The sequence below is a fragment of the Phaseolus vulgaris genome, chromosome 9 (genome assembly GCF_000499845.2).
Source record: "Phaseolus vulgaris cultivar G19833 chromosome 9, P. vulgaris v2.0, whole genome shotgun sequence".
NCBI lineage: Eukaryota > Viridiplantae > Streptophyta > Magnoliopsida > Fabales > Fabaceae > Phaseolus > Phaseolus vulgaris.
In genome coordinates, this window is record NC_023751.2 from 17,025,650 (window position 1) to 17,043,515 (window position 17,866).

The 17,866-nt window shown below is 32.7% G+C and overlaps 2 protein-coding genes across 3 annotated transcripts; one reads left to right on the plus strand and one right to left on the minus strand.

The window, feature by feature from the left end:
* Nucleotides 1–4,390: 4,390 nt before the first annotated feature.
* LOC137822900 (protein unc-13 homolog) lies at nucleotides 4,391–9,565 on the plus strand. The gene is made up of 5 exons (XM_068627923.1): nucleotides 4,391–5,095; nucleotides 5,486–6,355; nucleotides 6,814–7,269; nucleotides 7,805–7,994; nucleotides 8,080–9,565. The coding sequence occupies exons 1-5, from the start codon at nucleotides 4,577–4,579 to the stop codon at nucleotides 9,009–9,011; spliced, it is 2,967 nt and encodes a 988-aa protein (XP_068484024.1). The 5' UTR covers nucleotides 4,391–4,576; the 3' UTR covers nucleotides 9,012–9,565.
* A 749-nt stretch (nucleotides 9,566–10,314) lies between these two features.
* LOC137822901 (ultraviolet-B receptor UVR8) lies at nucleotides 10,315–14,389 on the minus strand. Of its 2 annotated transcripts, XM_068627924.1 has the most exons (5): nucleotides 14,204–14,389; nucleotides 13,914–14,093; nucleotides 12,055–12,090; nucleotides 11,774–11,931; nucleotides 10,315–11,682 (listed from the first exon to the last, which is right to left on the minus strand). In XM_068627924.1, the coding sequence occupies exons 1-5, from the start codon at nucleotides 14,295–14,297 to the stop codon at nucleotides 10,411–10,413; spliced, it is 1,740 nt and encodes a 579-aa protein (XP_068484025.1). In that variant the 5' UTR covers nucleotides 14,298–14,389; the 3' UTR covers nucleotides 10,315–10,410. The 2 variants fall into 2 exon arrangements, with proteins under 2 accessions (XP_068484025.1, XP_068484026.1); XM_068627925.1 differs by lacking the exon at nucleotides 12,055–12,090 and having other exon boundaries at nucleotides 11,774–11,957; nucleotides 14,204–14,332.
* Between the last annotated feature and the right edge of the window lie 3,477 nt (nucleotides 14,390–17,866).

Sequence of the window (17,866 nt, forward strand, 5' to 3'; positions counted from 1 at the left end):
GTATATCTCAATCATTTTTCCGGAGCTTATATTGTGTGTTGTTGTGATTGTGTAAGTTATGTGACTTTGAGGCTGAGATAAACATAAATATACTTACTAAGATAGTATTCGAGTATACTCTAGCGAGATTTGTTGAATTTAATGAATTACTTATAAATATTTAGTTTCACATATAATATATTCACGTTTAAGTGTGAGAGAGTGTATTCAAGATCTCATATTTACTAAAAATAAGATTAATTTATAGTATATAAGTTAAGAAAAACTTTAGCTTGCAATTTAATTTTGTAATAATGAGTTACACTCAAATTAATTTCTTAATTTCATTTTCCATAAATTATAAATAAAAAACTTTATATCTATATATAATTATTTGATGTCTCATTTATATTAATAAAATGAATGTAATCTATATTTCTCAAAATATTAAAATATAAATCATTAAATTATATTGTTATTATTGTTCAATTTTAATCAAATTTAACATGAATAACTATATGTTAACATTTAAACAAATAAAATCCACTTTTTTATAAATATAATCGACCATATAACATTTAGTTAAAACTACATTAGTATAATTTGGTATCTTTCCTTTTCCTATGTATAATATGATCATGTATATGTAGTTTATTTTTACTACTTTAAGTTTGATTGTGAAATCGTTGCAAGAATACTAATAGTATATATACTTTTATTGAATCACAAATTGTTATATAAATTGAATTCATGAAAGTTTAATTTACATTAAATAATGAAAAAAAAACTTAAACTTTATTCAATTTGTGTGCATAATGTTTTCATTGTATGTCATAGGTGCCATTTATTTTATTCATTTTTTCAATATTAAGTAAGGACAACCTTCTATACATTTAAGAATCTTAATGGAGATTATTTTTTCTTATACCAACCATAGCATTCAAAGGTTTTTCACTCTCAATTATATATAATTGACTTTAATCCAGTTTATTTATGGGTTAAACAATGACTTACCAACTATCAACTTTCTTATTTAATGCATTTCTTTTACCACCATTAACTTTACCAATGCTACAACCGACAGCCAACAAACTCTTTAAGAATAAAGTTTGCATTGATTAAAAAAAGAAGAAGATGAAGTGGCTCTCATTGTGATCTTCTTAACATATTTGGAATAAACTACCTTAGATATAAACATGAGTGGTTGATGATATCAATGGAAGTTGATTTCTTCTTTTTTGGTGAATACCGAAAGTTTACTTCTTTTGTTAAGGTTATGTATCACTCTTTATACATTTCACAATTTATTACATTTTTTAAGGAATAAATTAAAATTATTATTATTATTATTATTAAATAGATGCATGCATAATATGTGTTATATATATACACGATAAAAGTTGGAATGTGTGTTAATAAGTTGACTAATTTAAGATTTATTCATAAAGAAACATTTTTTTTTGTATAATAGATTTCCATTTAATATGTTTTTAGAATTATTTATGAATATAATCTATCTTTGTATTGTTTTTTTAATATATGAATTTTGGTATAGTCTCCTATATTTTTGTATTTTTTTTCATTTTTTTTTAATAATACTATTTTTTTCATGTGAGATGATTGTTGTTACTTGAAGTGTCAGCTTAGTTGAAATGTCATGCATAATGATGCCTATCATGAAAATTTTTATAAAAAAGAAAAGAAACAGATGCATGCAATGTGTTATATATATGCATGATAAGCAATTTATCATAAATTGAATAAAAATCAATAATTTAACATATTTTAAAATTTAATGTACACTCACAATATAAAATGCAACTATATAAGATATGAGATTAACAAGTGGTTGATTTAGATAATATTGAATAAGGCTTTTATGTGAATCTTGTGATTAAGGGAAAAAAATATGGTTAACCTATGTTTGAATGGATTAATTTAGAGAAGATTGAAGCTCATGAGTATATTGAAAAAGGAAATCATTTTAATGGTTTAGATTAGATTGAAATGAAAAATAAATAAATAATTAAGCAAGACTTCAAAAGTTTCTTCTATTAATTTTTTAAAATTGTTATTTTAAAATAAACTATTGTTATTTTCAATAATTTTTATCCAAAAATGTCTTTTCAGCTTTTATTTTAGGAAGAAGAAAAAAAAGATAGACTATATACTACATAATACATAAGTTTAGGTATCATAATAGTGCATTTTGTTTTCCCAAATTTCATTTCACGAAGAGGTTTTTGAGGTATAATAGTTTATAAATTGTGTTTATTATTAATACTCAATACTAATAAAAAATGATATAGCATTCAGCAATGATTGTCAATGTGTTGTGTAATATATATATATATATATATATATATATATATATATATATATATAAAAGACTTAAAATTTTCTTCTTCTAATGATATGAAAAAGTAAAAAAAAGTGTAGTCAAAGACATGTTAACATATATGTGTTAATATAATAGTGGCATTGTCATAAGTGTTACATTATCATATATAACTTCGAATATATGTTGTGAAAGTTACAACTTTTTTTAATGACACTATAAAATTATTTTACATAAATAGTCTATTTTTACATTTTTTGAAAAAATATACAAGTATTTACATTAATAATATATTAAAATTATTTAAAAATATTTCCCTTATTTATTATTTTTTCAATAATGATTATTTTTAAATTTAATTAAAATAAAAATTACAATGCGTCCAATAATAAATCGTTATGTAATTATATTTGATTGTTTCTGATTTTTTTTTTCTGTATATAGAAATTAACCTTTATTATTTTAAACAAAGTTTTTTATATTATAAAAAAAAATTATTTGAGGAGAATGCATTAAAGACTGTGTATTAGATGACAATTTTAAAGTTTTTTTTATATATAAATAAATATATTTATATTAAATTAGAGTAATATTCTAAAAATAACCATAGAATCCGGTAGTAATTAATTAGGATTTTTAATAACGTATACACATTTATTAATATTTTTAAGTATATAAATTCTGATGAATTATTTTTTAGAAAAAAAAAATTGATTGGATTTATGGGATATTTTGAGTAGGAAGTATAACATCCCTCAAATAATTTTATAAAAATCGTTTTCTTTTATTATATTATTTTGTCGGTTGATATATATTTTCCCTATCTTCCCGCATAATTCATTATCTATTTATTAAAATTGACAAAGACATTCATATATAGTACTTGTGATATCATTTTTTTAGGCTGATTAATATTAATTGAGAAAAAACAAAAGTGTTCATTTTCAATAAACCATGCATGTTTTTGATACATGTTGCATAAAAGATAAAACAAATTTTCTTTTCTACACTCAAATAATTACTTGCTAATTATAAACTTAATTATAAAGAAAATAAAAGAAAAAATAAAATAATAGATGTAAACTAATTCTATGAATTTATTACTATTCTACTCATTCTATATTGTAGTTTTAATATTCAAAAAAATTTCAAACTTAAAAATATTTAAAGTCTAAAAAAACAATATTGAGATCCAATTACGTATGTAGAGTTTGACATTCAACTTTTATTTTTCTCTAAGCAACGTCTCATATTCAAATATATATTTATACTTTTACTTGCTTCAACCACTTATTAATATTCTCACTTCCTATCGTATTCAAATTTGACCCAATCTTTATACAACTCTTCAATTTTCAGTAACTGCGTCAGTTCGCAAACACAGCATGTTACACGGATGAACAATTCAAATAATACGAAGAAGAAGACATAGTGTATTTCAATTAAAAAAGGAAAATAATTAAATGAACCTAAACTATTGGTGTAAAATTATATATATTATGTAATATAATACACATCCTCATAAACTAGTTTAAAATTAATATAAATTCTCAAATACATAAAATTTCAATTTCTACTCATTAATAATCAATTTAATCAAAATTCCAAATTGCTCATGATCAACTACAATTTACGATTGATTTTCTTAATTGCACTACAATTAATTATTATAAAAAGTTAATAAAACACCAAAATTATTGAAATAATGTAAAATTTTTAGTCAATAACTAAACTAGTTGAGGATATAAATTTTCTCAATATTAATGAGCTAAAATACTAAGAAAATTAGTAAATTTTTGGGGAAAAAAGACATTTACACTAAATGAGAAATTTATTGTAGTAAACTTGGTCCTTGACATACCTGTAGAATTTAATTTTGAGAGAGAGCAAAAAATTAAATTATGAATGGAGAGAAGGATTTGGCATAAAAGAAATTGAATGAAGAATAAAGAGAAAAGAAAAAACTGATATGATTTGTCGAAGAAGAGTGGGCGAAAGTATGAAGAAAGAGAGAGATAAAAATATAATGTGAATATGAAAGTTGTGAAAAGAGGAAGAAGAGTGAATTGATTTAGAAGGCATGAATAAAAAAAGAATAGAAGAAAAGTAAAAAGAGAAAGAGGAGAAAGAGTGTGTGTCGCTATCTGATCTGAACGGGAGTTTTACCGTGTATGTATGTAGTCCATAGTCTTGACTCTCTCACCTCTTCTCTTCTCTTCTCTTCTCTTCCTCTTTCTTTTCTTTCTCTCTGTTCACGCAATGGCTCATCTCTTCAGGGACCTCTCACTGGGCCATTCCAAGAGAGACACGCCGCCACCGCCGCCAACAATAATGCCTCCAAAACCTTCCGCTCTTTCTTCCGCCGACGACCTCCCCTCTCCGCTCGGCCAACTCGCTGCCACACTCTCCGATTCCGACCTCTCTCTAACAGCCTTCGAGATCTTCGTTGCCGCCTGCCGCACCTCCTCCGGCAAGCCTCTCAGTTCCGTCGCCAACCACTCCTCCGCCAATTCACCCGGCCAGAACTCGCCGAACTCGCCGGCACTCCAGCGATCCATCACCTCCACCGCCGCCAGCAAGGTTAAGAAGGCCTTCGGCTTGAAATCGCCTGGTTCGGGGTCCAGAAAGAGCCCTGGCTCCGGTTCGGCTTCCGGTTCGGGCCAGGGAAAGCAGAGGCGGCCGTTAACCGTCGGAGAACTCATGCGGAACCAGATGAGGGTTTCCGAAGCCATGGATTCGCGCGTGAGACGCGCTCTTCTCAGGATTTCCGCTGGCCAGGTCATAACACTATTCGTTTAATGCACTCTTCACGTTTTTCGCGCGTCCTGCAATGCATGTGACAAGTGATGGTTGATCTGGTTCAATTTTACTTGCTTATCGGTTATCACTGAGGTTTTAAATTGCGGTCACTATCGAGGTTTGAGCGCAATCATTGATATTGCGAGAAATTGCGGTCGCCGAGAGTTCAAAATCCTTTGATCTGTAATTGGATTCTCTCATATTTTTCGCTTGATTGTTACTTTGATCCAAATATAACTAACACGTTCTCGAATAATGATATTCACGAAGTGCTAGTTAACTGTTCTTAATTGTTGAGTGTGTTGAATTGCTCGATATATGAATCAATATTGTGTCATTGAAGCTTAATTGAGTGTTTGTTTGTTGTAGGTTGGAAGAAGGATTGAGTCTGTGGTGGTTCCGCTTGAGTTGCTGCAGCAACTCAAGGCTTCGGATTTTACTGATCAGCAAGAGTATGTTGAGTGGCAGAAAAGAACCTTGAAGGTTCTAGAGGCTGGTTTGATTTTGCATCCACAAATGCCCTTGGATAAGTCGAATTCTGCGGCACAGCGTCTGCGGCAGATTATTCATGCTGCATTGGATAAACCTATCGAAACCGGGAAGAATACTGAGTCTATGCAGGTTCTTCGTAGTGCTGTCATGTCTCTTGCAAATAGATCGTATGATGGATCATATGCTGATTCATGTCACTGGGCAGATGGGATTCCTCTGAATCTGCGGCTTTATGAAATGCTTTTGCAATCATGCTTTGATGCTAATGATGAATCGTCTATTATTGAGGAATTTGATGAGCTGATGGAACAAATCAAGAAGACCTGGGGTATCCTTGGGTTAAATCAGACATTGCATAATCTTTGTTTCACTTGGGTTTTGTTTCACCGGTTCGTTGTGACTGGCCAGGTGGATTTGGAACTGCTATCTGCTGCTGATGGACAACTGGCAGAAGTTGCAAAAGATGCAAAGACAACAAAAGATGCAGAATATTCCAAAGTTTTGAGTTCTACGTTGACTTCAATAATGGGGTGGGCTGAGAAAAGGCTCCTTGCATATCATGAAACTTTTGACCGGGGAAATGTTGAAACCATGCAGGGCATAGTCTCTTTAGGGGTAGCAGCAGCTAAGATTTTGGTTGAGGATATATCCAATGAGTATCGCCGGAGGAGAAGAAATGAAGTCAATGTGGCACGCGAAAGAATTGAAACCTACATCAGGTCATCACTACGCACTGCTTTTGCCCAGGCAAGTTCATCTGTCACCCGTTGGTTTTTCCATTTAGTAAAAGGTTAATGACTTGAGGTTTATTATCTCCTCGGGTTGCAATAGTGCTTGAAGAGGGAGATTGGGGGCGGGGGCGGGGGTTAAAATAACTCTTTAAATCACTAGTTTGTCGCGTATGACAATATAACGTCTGTACATTTTTTACTTATTATAAAATCATTGTGAAATTATATTGGTATGCAAACTGCAATTCCAGGTGATTGCAAGTGGGAAAACTAGGCAACATATTGTACAAGGTCTATAGGGAACAAAGGTTTGGATATCCATATGCGGTCTAATGGATAGTTTTGTTGTGTTAATAGATTTTGATCGTCAATTACATTTATGCCTTTAGTATTCATGTTAAATTCTTCATCTATCAGCCTCTCTGTTTTTAATGGATGCATATGCTGAAACTTGCTTGTTTTTCTGCTGCATAGATAATGGAGAAGGCAGACTCCAGCAGGAGAGCATCCAAAAATCAGCCAAATGCTCTCCCTGTCCTTGCCATCCTTGCAAAGGATGTAGGTAGCCTTGCAATCAATGAAAAACAAGTCTTCAGCCCAATACTTAAGAGGTGGCATCCTTTGGCAGCAGGTCTTGCTGTGGCCACCCTTCACTCATGCTATGGAAACGAATTAAAGCAGTTCATATCAGGTATCACAGAATTGACACCTGATGCTGTTCAAGTATTGAGAGCTGCCGATCAGTTGGAGAAAGACCTTGTGCAGATAGCAGTGGAGGATTCAGTGGAAAGCGACGATGGTGGTAAAGCAATTATCCGTGAGATGCCTCCTTATGAGGCTGAAGGGGCAATTGCTAATCTTGTGAAAATATGGATTAAAACTAGAATAGACAGACTAAAGGAGTGGGTCGACAGAAATCTGCAGCAAGAGGTTTGCATCCATTATCTTTTCTTTTGTTACCAGTTGATGATTTTCATTGACACCATTACCCATAACAATTGTTGCGGATGAGCATTTTGATACAAATTAGGAGGGGTTTGGAAGAACTTTTATGGAGATTATTTGAGTCTTTGAAAAGAATTTATGACTCCTAGAAATTCTTTGAAGAGAGCTATAAGCTCCTTGGTAAAGATTATCAAAATAAGCACTTTAGCTTATTTTGATGTTTTTATTGTCAAATATATAGCAAAAGCTATCATGTGATAGGAACTTGTTGGATAAGCACTTAGTTAAGTTGTTTGTCCAAACACACCTTTAGACTCACGATTTTACAGATCAAACATCATAAATTCATTTCTGAACATTTGTATGCTGTGTATTTCTTTGCATGATGAAATTCTATTAATTGATTAGAGATAGCATGTTCATTTATGCACGTGATTAATTTTCATGTTTTCTGGTTATCTGAATTAATTGAAGGCCCATATCATGAACTGACTTAGTTTACTGTGTTATCCAATCCTAGGTTTGGAGTCCTCAAGCAAATCAGGAAGGATATGCTCCATCTGCTGTTGATGTTTTGCGAATTATAAATGAGACTTTGGATGCTTTCTTTCAGCTTCCAATTCCCATGCATCCTGCAATGCTTCCTGAAGTGATGAATGGCCTTGACAAATGCCTTCAGTATTATGTCATCAAAGCAAAATCTGGCTGTGGTAAATGATGTTGAAATTTTATAGTTGAGCACTTGAGCTCTGATATTTGGCATCTTTAGTAACTATTCTTTGTTTTAATATTCAGGATCACGAAACACATTTCTTCCAACAATGCCAGCGTTGACTAGGTGCACTATCGGTTCAAAGTTTCAGGGCTTTGGGAAGAAAAAAGATAAATCTCCAAATCCTCAGAAGAGAAACCCTCAGGTTGCAACAAATGGGGATAGCTCTTCTGGAATACCACAACTCTGTGTTCGCATAAATACTTTGCAATGGATCATGGGTGAATTTGATGTTCTGGAAAAAAGAATAATTACCCTTCTACGGAACTCTGAATCTGCTCACGTGGAAGATTTTTCAAATGGATTAGCAAAGAAGTTTGAACTATCTCCAGCAGCGTGTCTTGAAGGAATTCAGCAACTCTGTGAGACTGCAGCGTATAGAGTTGTCTTCTATGATCTAAGCCATGTTTTGTTGGATGGTTTGTATGTTGGGGATCCATCATCTTCAAGAATTGAGCCATATCTTCAGGAACTTGAGCGGAAGTTAATGTTCATTTCAGATACTGTTCATGAAAGAATTCGCACACGAATTGTTACTGAAATAATGAGAGCTTCATTTGATGGGTTCTTGCTTGTATTGCTTGCTGGAGGTCCCTCACGTGCTTTTACCCGTAAGGACTCTCAGATCATAGAGGATGATTTCAAATTTCTCAAGGAATTGTTTTGGGCTAATGGGGATGGCTTGCCTTCTGAATTAATAGATAAGTTTTCAACAACTGCGAGGTCTGTCCTTCCCCTTTTCAGAACTGACACAGAGACCATCATTGAGCAGTTTAGACGGTTGACCATGGAGACATATAAATCCTCCGCCAGGTCTAAACTTCCATTACCTCCCACTTCAGGACAGTGGAATCCGTCAGAACCAAACACATTGTTACGTGTTTTATGCTATAGAAATGATGAATCAGCTTCCAAGTTTCTGAAAAAGGCATATGATCTACCTAAGAAACTTTAACAACCTTGAGAACCAGTTAATGGAATGGAAAACTATGATGTGCTGGGAATGGGAGATGCAATCTGTTAATTGTCTGGTTCTGCTGGTGTTTAGTGCAACGTTGCGAAGCAGGTAATTTATGTGAATTGTTGAGCAAGACCTACATCAGGATGGGGCCGTCCTGCAAGGCATTGGGAATATTATCCAGAGGCTTAGTGCTACCGGCAGCGTATTCTCCAAGTCTGAAGTGAGGCAGCATAAATGTGGGCCATGATTATGGCTGGCTTATTTGCGAAGGTAGTTGGATATTCTTTCTGATTCATTAATTATTATTAGAGATATCTCACGGTGGTTTATTCTGTGATTAGCTTAATTTCTCTTTTTTTATCTTGAGAGTTCTATATATAATATGAAAATGGTATCTACGTTCTCATTATTCTTTTGTTAAATTCCTTTGGATTGGGTTGCCCCTTCTACTAGTATGAAATGCAGGAAATGTATAATAGCCCATTTGTTGATTGAAGTTTATGCAACTTTTTCTTAGTATGAATGAAAAGGCCGGCGTTGATTGTAAACTGGGATTTAACATTGTATTTGTGTGTATATATATATATATATATATGCTAATTCAGTACTTTTATGTTATACTTACATCCTTCTTTAGTCAGACATTTTTTATTTTTGGACTTTCCCGAAGGAAGTTTCTGGCCATGTGTGGACAGCTAAAAACACCTTTATGCTTCATCATGGAAAACGCAACGACCGGAATAATTGATTGCTCTTATTGTACTCGTCATCTAAAATTTTACACTTTACTGATCCACCAAAAAATAAAATATGAAAGTAATAGCCAAAGTTACATAAATGCCGCAGTCACACAAATTTCTGGATTATATATAGGCCCTTATACCAGCAAGTTCGGTTAGCTTTACATTCATGATTTTTTTAGAAAAAGGGAAAATATGTAGTAAAATGTAGAAGTGAAAAACGAAAAGAAATTTAACACCTAGTAGTCTAATAATGTGTTTTGGATCAGGAAATTGGAGATATGAATTATCTCAATATATTTTCTTTTCTGGTATGATAAAAAATTAAAATGAAATGAATGCCGTGATGCTTTTTTCCCGTTTTATATCTGGTATTGTAAGAAATTAAGAATGTAATAAAATTTATACGCAAATAAACGATGTTATCATTTTCGGTTTTGTTCCCGTGGGTTCCACTGGCACTAAACACGTAAGGGTAAGTTTCTGATACCGATAATGTGGTACCGAATTATACAAGTGGATGATCAAATAGAGTGAGTAATAAATGGACATACCAATGGTGCAAAATGGAATGATCAAATAGCTTATAACTTTTTATGTGAGAAATCCTTTTGTTCGGAATGGTATCTTGTTTTTAATTTTAGATACTAATTTTACACCTCTGAAGATTGGAGACACTCCTTTACAATTTCCTTGATCCTTCTCCTCATTAGTTCATCTTTTACTCCAGCAAGCATGTCTCGGTAAAACATTTCCAACCTAATTAGCTTCCTATGATCTGCTGTACCTAACATCTTCTCCCATTCTTTTCCAATGTCAAGTGAATCTGAATTCTGTAATGAATCGGGAATATCTTGCTCCTCAAAAGGCTTTCCAAAAACAGAACCATGAAGTATACTGACATATTTTTTCATCACAGATAGCTTTGTTTGAAGCAGCTTCAGCTCAATCAATGCTGAGGATAGTTTCTCTTCTGCTTCTGTTGTTGCTTCAGTCTCTTCTTCTCTAGCCTTATCTTGCTCACCATTGCTTTTTACTTCCTCTTCCTCAGAATCCTCCATCATTTGAGGCCATAGTACGAGCGTAGGAGTGTAACAATCTTCGCCTTTGCCATCTCCAAGAACTCCACTTCTTCCCCTACCCCAAGACCACATTCTATGTCCCCCTTGCGCAATTATAACAGTATGTGCGGCTCCACATGCAAGTTTAACTGGATCTGGAAATTTAGGTTGATTTGGCTTCCATGACATAAGACGGGGAGACAGTGCATCACCAGAATCTGTTCCAGCTCGACTAGCATCAGGGCATAAGCCAAGACCCTTTTCCATTCCCCATGACCACACATCCCCACCTGAGGAAACTACGCTTGTATGAAACAAACCACAGTCAACACAAATAAGGGATACATTTTGTGGCAATTCTTTAACAGGTGTAGGAAATATTGTGCTTTGTGTTGTTCCATGCCCAAGCTGGCCATTGTCTCCAAGGCCAAAGGTCCAGCATGTGGTGTCTGATGTATCACTAGTTTTCTTCATACGAGTGAGCAAAGCAGTGTGATAGGCACCACATGCCACCTCATAGGGTGATGACTCCTCATCAAATGTTTTAACTACTTCCGGATGCAGCCTGCTCTCTCTATCCCCCAAGCCTAATTGGCCACGGGTGTTATAACCCCAAGAGTAGCATACTAGATCTTCACCATTGTATGATTCCCCAGCACTAACCAGCACTACGACATGCTCATTTCCACATGCAACCTTGACAACAGATCGACCCTGAAAATCCCAAACTGGAGTTGGAGTGAAACTGCTTACAAGGGCTAACTCACCTTCTTTGATTTGTTGTGGGCAGTTTCCCCACATCCACAGGGTCCCACGGTTATCAATAGCCAGAGACATCATTCCTCCAGCTTTGACAGCACATATCTGCGAAAGTTGAACGGTTCAGAATACATCAATTATAGAGTCACCTTGCTTTACGTTTTAGATTAAGAAAATTAATGCAATTCGTGTTAACCTTCAGTGATGTTTTAGCTTCTGCTTCAGACACACCCAATGAAGAATTGACGGGGTGCAATTCATCAAACCTCTTCAGTAAGCGGGGCACTAAAGAAGAGTCTCCAACATCAGATTCATGGTCATGTGATTCCTCTCCATTTGTACCAAGTTGACCATCCATACAGTAGTCAAGGGTGTAGGTGCTAGTACAGAACATAAATTTAACAAACGTCTAAAGTAAAAGCAAGCAATGTATATTAACTGAGATGAACCAAGGGACTCCAAGCATATTAAGGATACAGAAATTGTAACCCCAAGACCAAACAGCTCCATCTTCTGTCAACACAGACTGAAGAATTAGATGGTGGAATACCTTCAAATTCAAAATCAGAAGAACCAGCCTAAGTTACATTAGATAACCAATACGCACGGTGTTTCTAAATGCAAGCACACATTTGAACCTCTTACGAAAGTTTAGTAACAAGGTTAATAATAATTGGGCAACTTTAGCTTGGGTTATCAAGAGAAAAAGATTTAAATCTGGAAATCCATCCCTTGTTAGCAAAGTCTAGCTCTTAGACTAAAAGCAAAAAAAAAAAAAAAGTATTGAACATATATATTCATTCACTTCATTGCAAATGCAGATTTTGTTGAATAGCTTCAAATTATTTCATTTTCATAGACTTGGTCTTAACCACTGGTACTTACCGGTGCAACAGTAGCTTGCATGCATGTCAGGTTACTTTTAAAAATGCAGTCAATAAAATAGCAGATGTCTGTCAATGCTCGTAATAAAAAATAAAAATGTTTTTGACAATTTTAAAAATTACATTCACTCAACAACTCAATTTTAATAATATAATAATATATATTCGAATTTTAAATAAAAAAATAAAGCAAATTTTAGAATATTTTTATTCTAGGATGTCAAGTGAGTGTTTTTTTATTTGGTGGGTGTTAAAGTATCATCACCCATTAAAAAACTTAGTAATATATTAGCAGACAACACTTAATGATTTGACTTCTACATTCACATTTCAGCAAACAACAATGAAAATGAAATTATACAGCAGGACCTGCTCGTTATGGAGCATTCAAGATGAAAATTTATTTCTCCAAATAAAGAGGTAAACTGTTCCTCTTATTACTAATAAGCTGAGGAAGTAAGTTACTGCATTTTAGTGAAGTTTTTATTTGTTTTTTCCAGGTGACCTAAGAATTCAGCAAAAGAGAAACAAGGTATGATGTGTATGAAACTAAAATAACATAGCGAAACTTCCAGCATAAAAAGAAAACTACACAGTCACAAATGCATGTCACATAACCCTTTTTCAAATTATTTGGCTTTTATAGTACCAGTGAGTAATTACTGTGTTTGGATCCACATCCATTTCGTTCGGAAACCAGATCAAAATTGTATCTGATGTAAAAGCAAATCTTATTAGTTTTAGATTTTGCAAGTCACCCACTTAAGCAAGTTTTGTTTGTAAGCATGAAACCAAACAGGCATTAGTGTTTTGTATGACCTACAGATTTTTTTAACATTGTTCTTGAATCAAAATTGAAATTCTATTTGAATAACTTATGTTGACCTTTAATGCAAACATCTATTATCCGGACTACTAAATGAAACTCTAACTCTGATCAAAGAATAACACTGAAGGTACCCAAGGAACCACACTTAAATGTAGTTGGATGCACTTTGTTAGTAACCGAGCCAACTCTACTTATAAAATACCTCTCAATTCATCAAATAGATGCCACGTGCTTCTAAAGGGTGAACTGGACAATTCTAATAAAATTTTATTCTTGAACAAAATTCAATTTTGGAATTTATTTCTTCTACTTCTAACCAGAACGTTACACCACAATTTTGAATCAGAAGACATAATCAATAAATAATAGATCTATTTAAAGAATAACACTAAAGACACTCAAAGAACTGCACTGAGTTTTGTTATCTTATCAAAATTGAAACTGTATCTTGATAATTTATATTGACCTTTTATGTAAACATTTATTATGCAGATTTAGAAGACGAGATTATATAACTAGTTAGAGTACATCACTAACAGCATCCAAAGAAATGCACTTAAGTCTAGCCATTGGGATATCTATATAAAAAGAGGGAAATTGAAAGGTATGAAGTATTGGATAACCTGCAAGAGCGAGACTATGATAAGCTCCAGCAGAAATTCCCACTATCTTGACAGTGTCTTGTGTTCCGTTTGGATTTGGGTTTCCAAAGTTGAGTTGTACTGGAAAAAGCACGTCCTTTTCTGAGCCACTCCCAATCCGTCCAAACATTCCTCTACCCCAACTGTACACACAGCCATCCCCTGCAAACAACAGCAAACAATTCAACCCTCAACTCAACACTTCACACCAAACAGTGAAATTTGAGATTTCAATTTTCTTTCACACAAAAAAAATGAATTGGGTTACTCACCAGTAAGAACGAGATTGTGTGCCTCTCCCACAGCCAAATCAACCACCTTATGCGACAGGTTGCCGGACTTCAGAGGCTTCCCGGCGTCTTCCATTGGTTCCGATGACAACTCGCAAAGCCAGAACACACGCTCTGTTTATCCCAAAGCATGTAAATACACAACCCAATACGAGACACGAAAAAATCGAAAAGAAAAAAAATAATACTTAGACTCTCATAAATAAATCCGAAAGACGACAAGAAAAAGGAAATTATATTAACCTTAATTTAAAATTTATTAAAATTATAACTTTTTATTTTAAATGAACTAATATTATACATGATTGGAAGTATTCTTATTATGAAATTTGTATCAAAAAATAACTTTAGAGATAAGTAGTATATTAAATGATATGTGAATATTTTATTATTAAAATGAAAAAATATATATAAATAGAAAATTCAGTTATTCAGGTTTCATTATAAAAGAATTCTTATGTTTCTATAATTTGTTTTTCCTTTTTTCTTCCTTCTGTGTAAGATTCTGACCTCTTTGTTCATTATTTTGATTACAAGAGTGTCCGGTTAGGATATCATCTAATAGAGTAAGTTCATCTTTGCTCTTCTCTTAGAGTCAAATTTTGAACTTGTTTGGTTGTCTCTGTTTATACCTTGCATGTGACTCTTTTACCTTCATGGTGAATCTATGTTAGCTCAGGTCTTAGTAATATAATTAGATTTTTTATTAGAACTTTGTGGTGCAGGTTAATTATCTCTTTTGGTAGATTTAAAGTTCTTAGAGAGGTTAATTATCATCTGCTAAAGTTCCGGTAAGGCAAACTAATTTTAAATTTCCAATAGAACCTTAGGCTAGAAGATTTAAATGTGAGGGTGACATGGTCACCAGTCTCAAATCTTATTGTATGATTGTCTCTTTTAAGAGTAAAGTAATATATTGACTGAAATGGTTGATTTTGAATATTATATATTGATTTTAAGGTGAAGAAGTTATTGAAAGTGTTGTGATTGAGAATTGGTTGTCTGATTTAGAAAGTATATATGAGTAAGAACTGTCACTTTTAATGTGTAGATTATTAAAATTATGAGTTGAATGACAATTTGGTTCAACAATATAACTTGAGAAATATAAAATGTTTCTGCATATTGAGCGAGATAATTCTCGCTCAAATGAGTATAAAATGAGCTCAAGCAAGTATAAAATGAAAAATGAGATGCTCTCGGGTCCCTTCTCGCCTTGTTCAGACGAGATCTATGATGAATTCTAGGTACTCTCGGGTTGAATCTCGCTCAAGCAAGAAAATTTTCGCTTGGGCGATACCCATTCTCGTAAAGAGTAAATTTTCGCTCAAGCTGGACTCTCCGTAAAAAAAACTTAAAATTGTTAGTTTTGCTTATGAAAGCCTAGTTTATTATTGCTTATTGTTTTTAAGTGGAAATTCTAAATTTTATTTCAAAATATGATTAAAGGAACTTAATTATATGTTTAACTGAATTTTGAAATATTTGGATTGTTTAGAAAAGTTTAAAATATGATGTGATTGAATGGTATATTAATGTGTTACATGAGGTATGAAATGATGTGAAAGTGTGATCAATACATAGTATTTTCAGGAAAGGAAATATCGTGTTGAGATTATTTCTAGGGTGTATTGATTTATGAGTGTCTTGTGAATGATACGATCTTGACTTTATTGATATAATGGAACCACATAGATGAAGTTATTTTGTTGGTGAGAGTCGAATGATGTTCATTTGGTTGAGTCTGAGGTTTGAAAGAACTTATCAGAGCAAATCAAATGGATTTACCATGTCATATGAGATGATTTTGCGCATGAATGTGTGGATTAACAGTGAGTAGTATGACAAGTGCAGGTCTCTGGATGCTAATTTCAATACACAAGTCTTCCAGAAGTAGAGTCAAGTGTTTGAGTATGTGAGTCGGTAGAAATTTGACAGGAGTAATGTGGATGATGAATGTAATAGACACTTGATGACTTTGTACAAAATATGAGAATTTAATGGATTATGCTTGTTTTTAAGAAGTCAAATTTATATTAGAATTCTTAAAAATAGCTAGTTTACATTGTGTTTTGTTTTGTGTTTGTTTTATTTAATCTGTGATGATTATGTTAATTTACACGGAAACAGAAAAAGAAGTTGCAGGTGACAGAGTTCCTCAAGAAGCAACCAAAGGAACAAATGTTTTTATTTTGAATATTTTGTTTGTAAACGTTTGTGTATATATTAAAATCCCTAAGAAAAGGGATATATTTTGATATAAAATATTAGATAATAGTATATGTTTCTATGTTAATTTAGGGATGACAATGCGGGCTGATCCGCCTCGCGTTTGGTCTGCCCCATGTAATGAACGCGAGCTGATTTCTTTGCCCCCATCCGCATAAGGGTGAGCCCATATATAATTTTTTTTTTAGAAATTCAATAAAATGTTTGCTACTTTTTGCTACTGAAAGATTAAATATAAAGAATTTCAATCAAAATATTTGCTACTTTTTGCATTGTTTTTGAAAAATTGAAGCAAGAAGCATGTTAGTACATTTCTCATCCATTGCTACATATTATTTTTCAGTATCATCTTTCTCAATTTCAAACTCACAAAGAGGTGTCTTAGTACATTCCTCATCCATTCCAATTTGTAAATTAAGATTTTGTTCCAAAATATAGAATAAACATATAATCTAAAAATAATTCTAAAAAAATATTACATATCAATATAGGTAAATTAATGAAGTTAAATGTTCTGTTGTTCAAATGTGTAAATTAAAATTAATGGTTCAACCAATATGGTCACAGTACAAAATAAATGGTCATCGTATAAAATAAGATATGATTATACTCTCACAATAAACCGGGAGAAAGAAATGATGGTTCAATTAGTTCAGTCTCATTTGAAAAAACATTATTTGTCTCTCTTTCTATATTTTGAAACATAGGTGATTGACATAAGTATTCCATAATTAATTTATTGGCAACCAATCAATATATACTACCAAAATCTTCTGCATCATAAGGCCTATTCCAATCAGATTCTATTTTGATAAGCAATAATAACACAAGGTCATGTTTTCAGTTGTTCAGCTGTGTAAATTAAAATTAATGGTTCAATTGAAAGAAATGATGATTCACTTAGTTCAGTCACATTTAAAAAACATAATTGACCTGTTTTTCTTTCTATATGAATGTATTCAACCTAGGTGATTGACATAAATATTCCACAATTAATTTATTGTATTGTCAACTATTCAATATATTACCAAAATCTTCTGCATCATAAGGTCTATTCCAATCAGATTTTGTTTTGATAAGTAATGATAGCACAAGGTCATGTTTTCAATTGTATTCAATTGTGTAAAGGTGATGTTTTCAATTGTATTCAATTGTGTAAAATAAAATTAATGGTTCATCAACCAATAAGGTCATAGTACAAAATAAATGGTCATCGTATAAAATAAAATATGATCCTACCCCACAATAAACAGGGTGAAAGAAAAGATGATTCAACTAGTTCAGTTCAATTTGAAAACGTTATTGGTCTGTTTCTCCATTCAAACATAGGTGTTTGACATAAGTACTCCACAATTCATTTATGGTATAATTATCTTATTAGTCCATACATTTAGGGTTAATATTCAATTTACTACC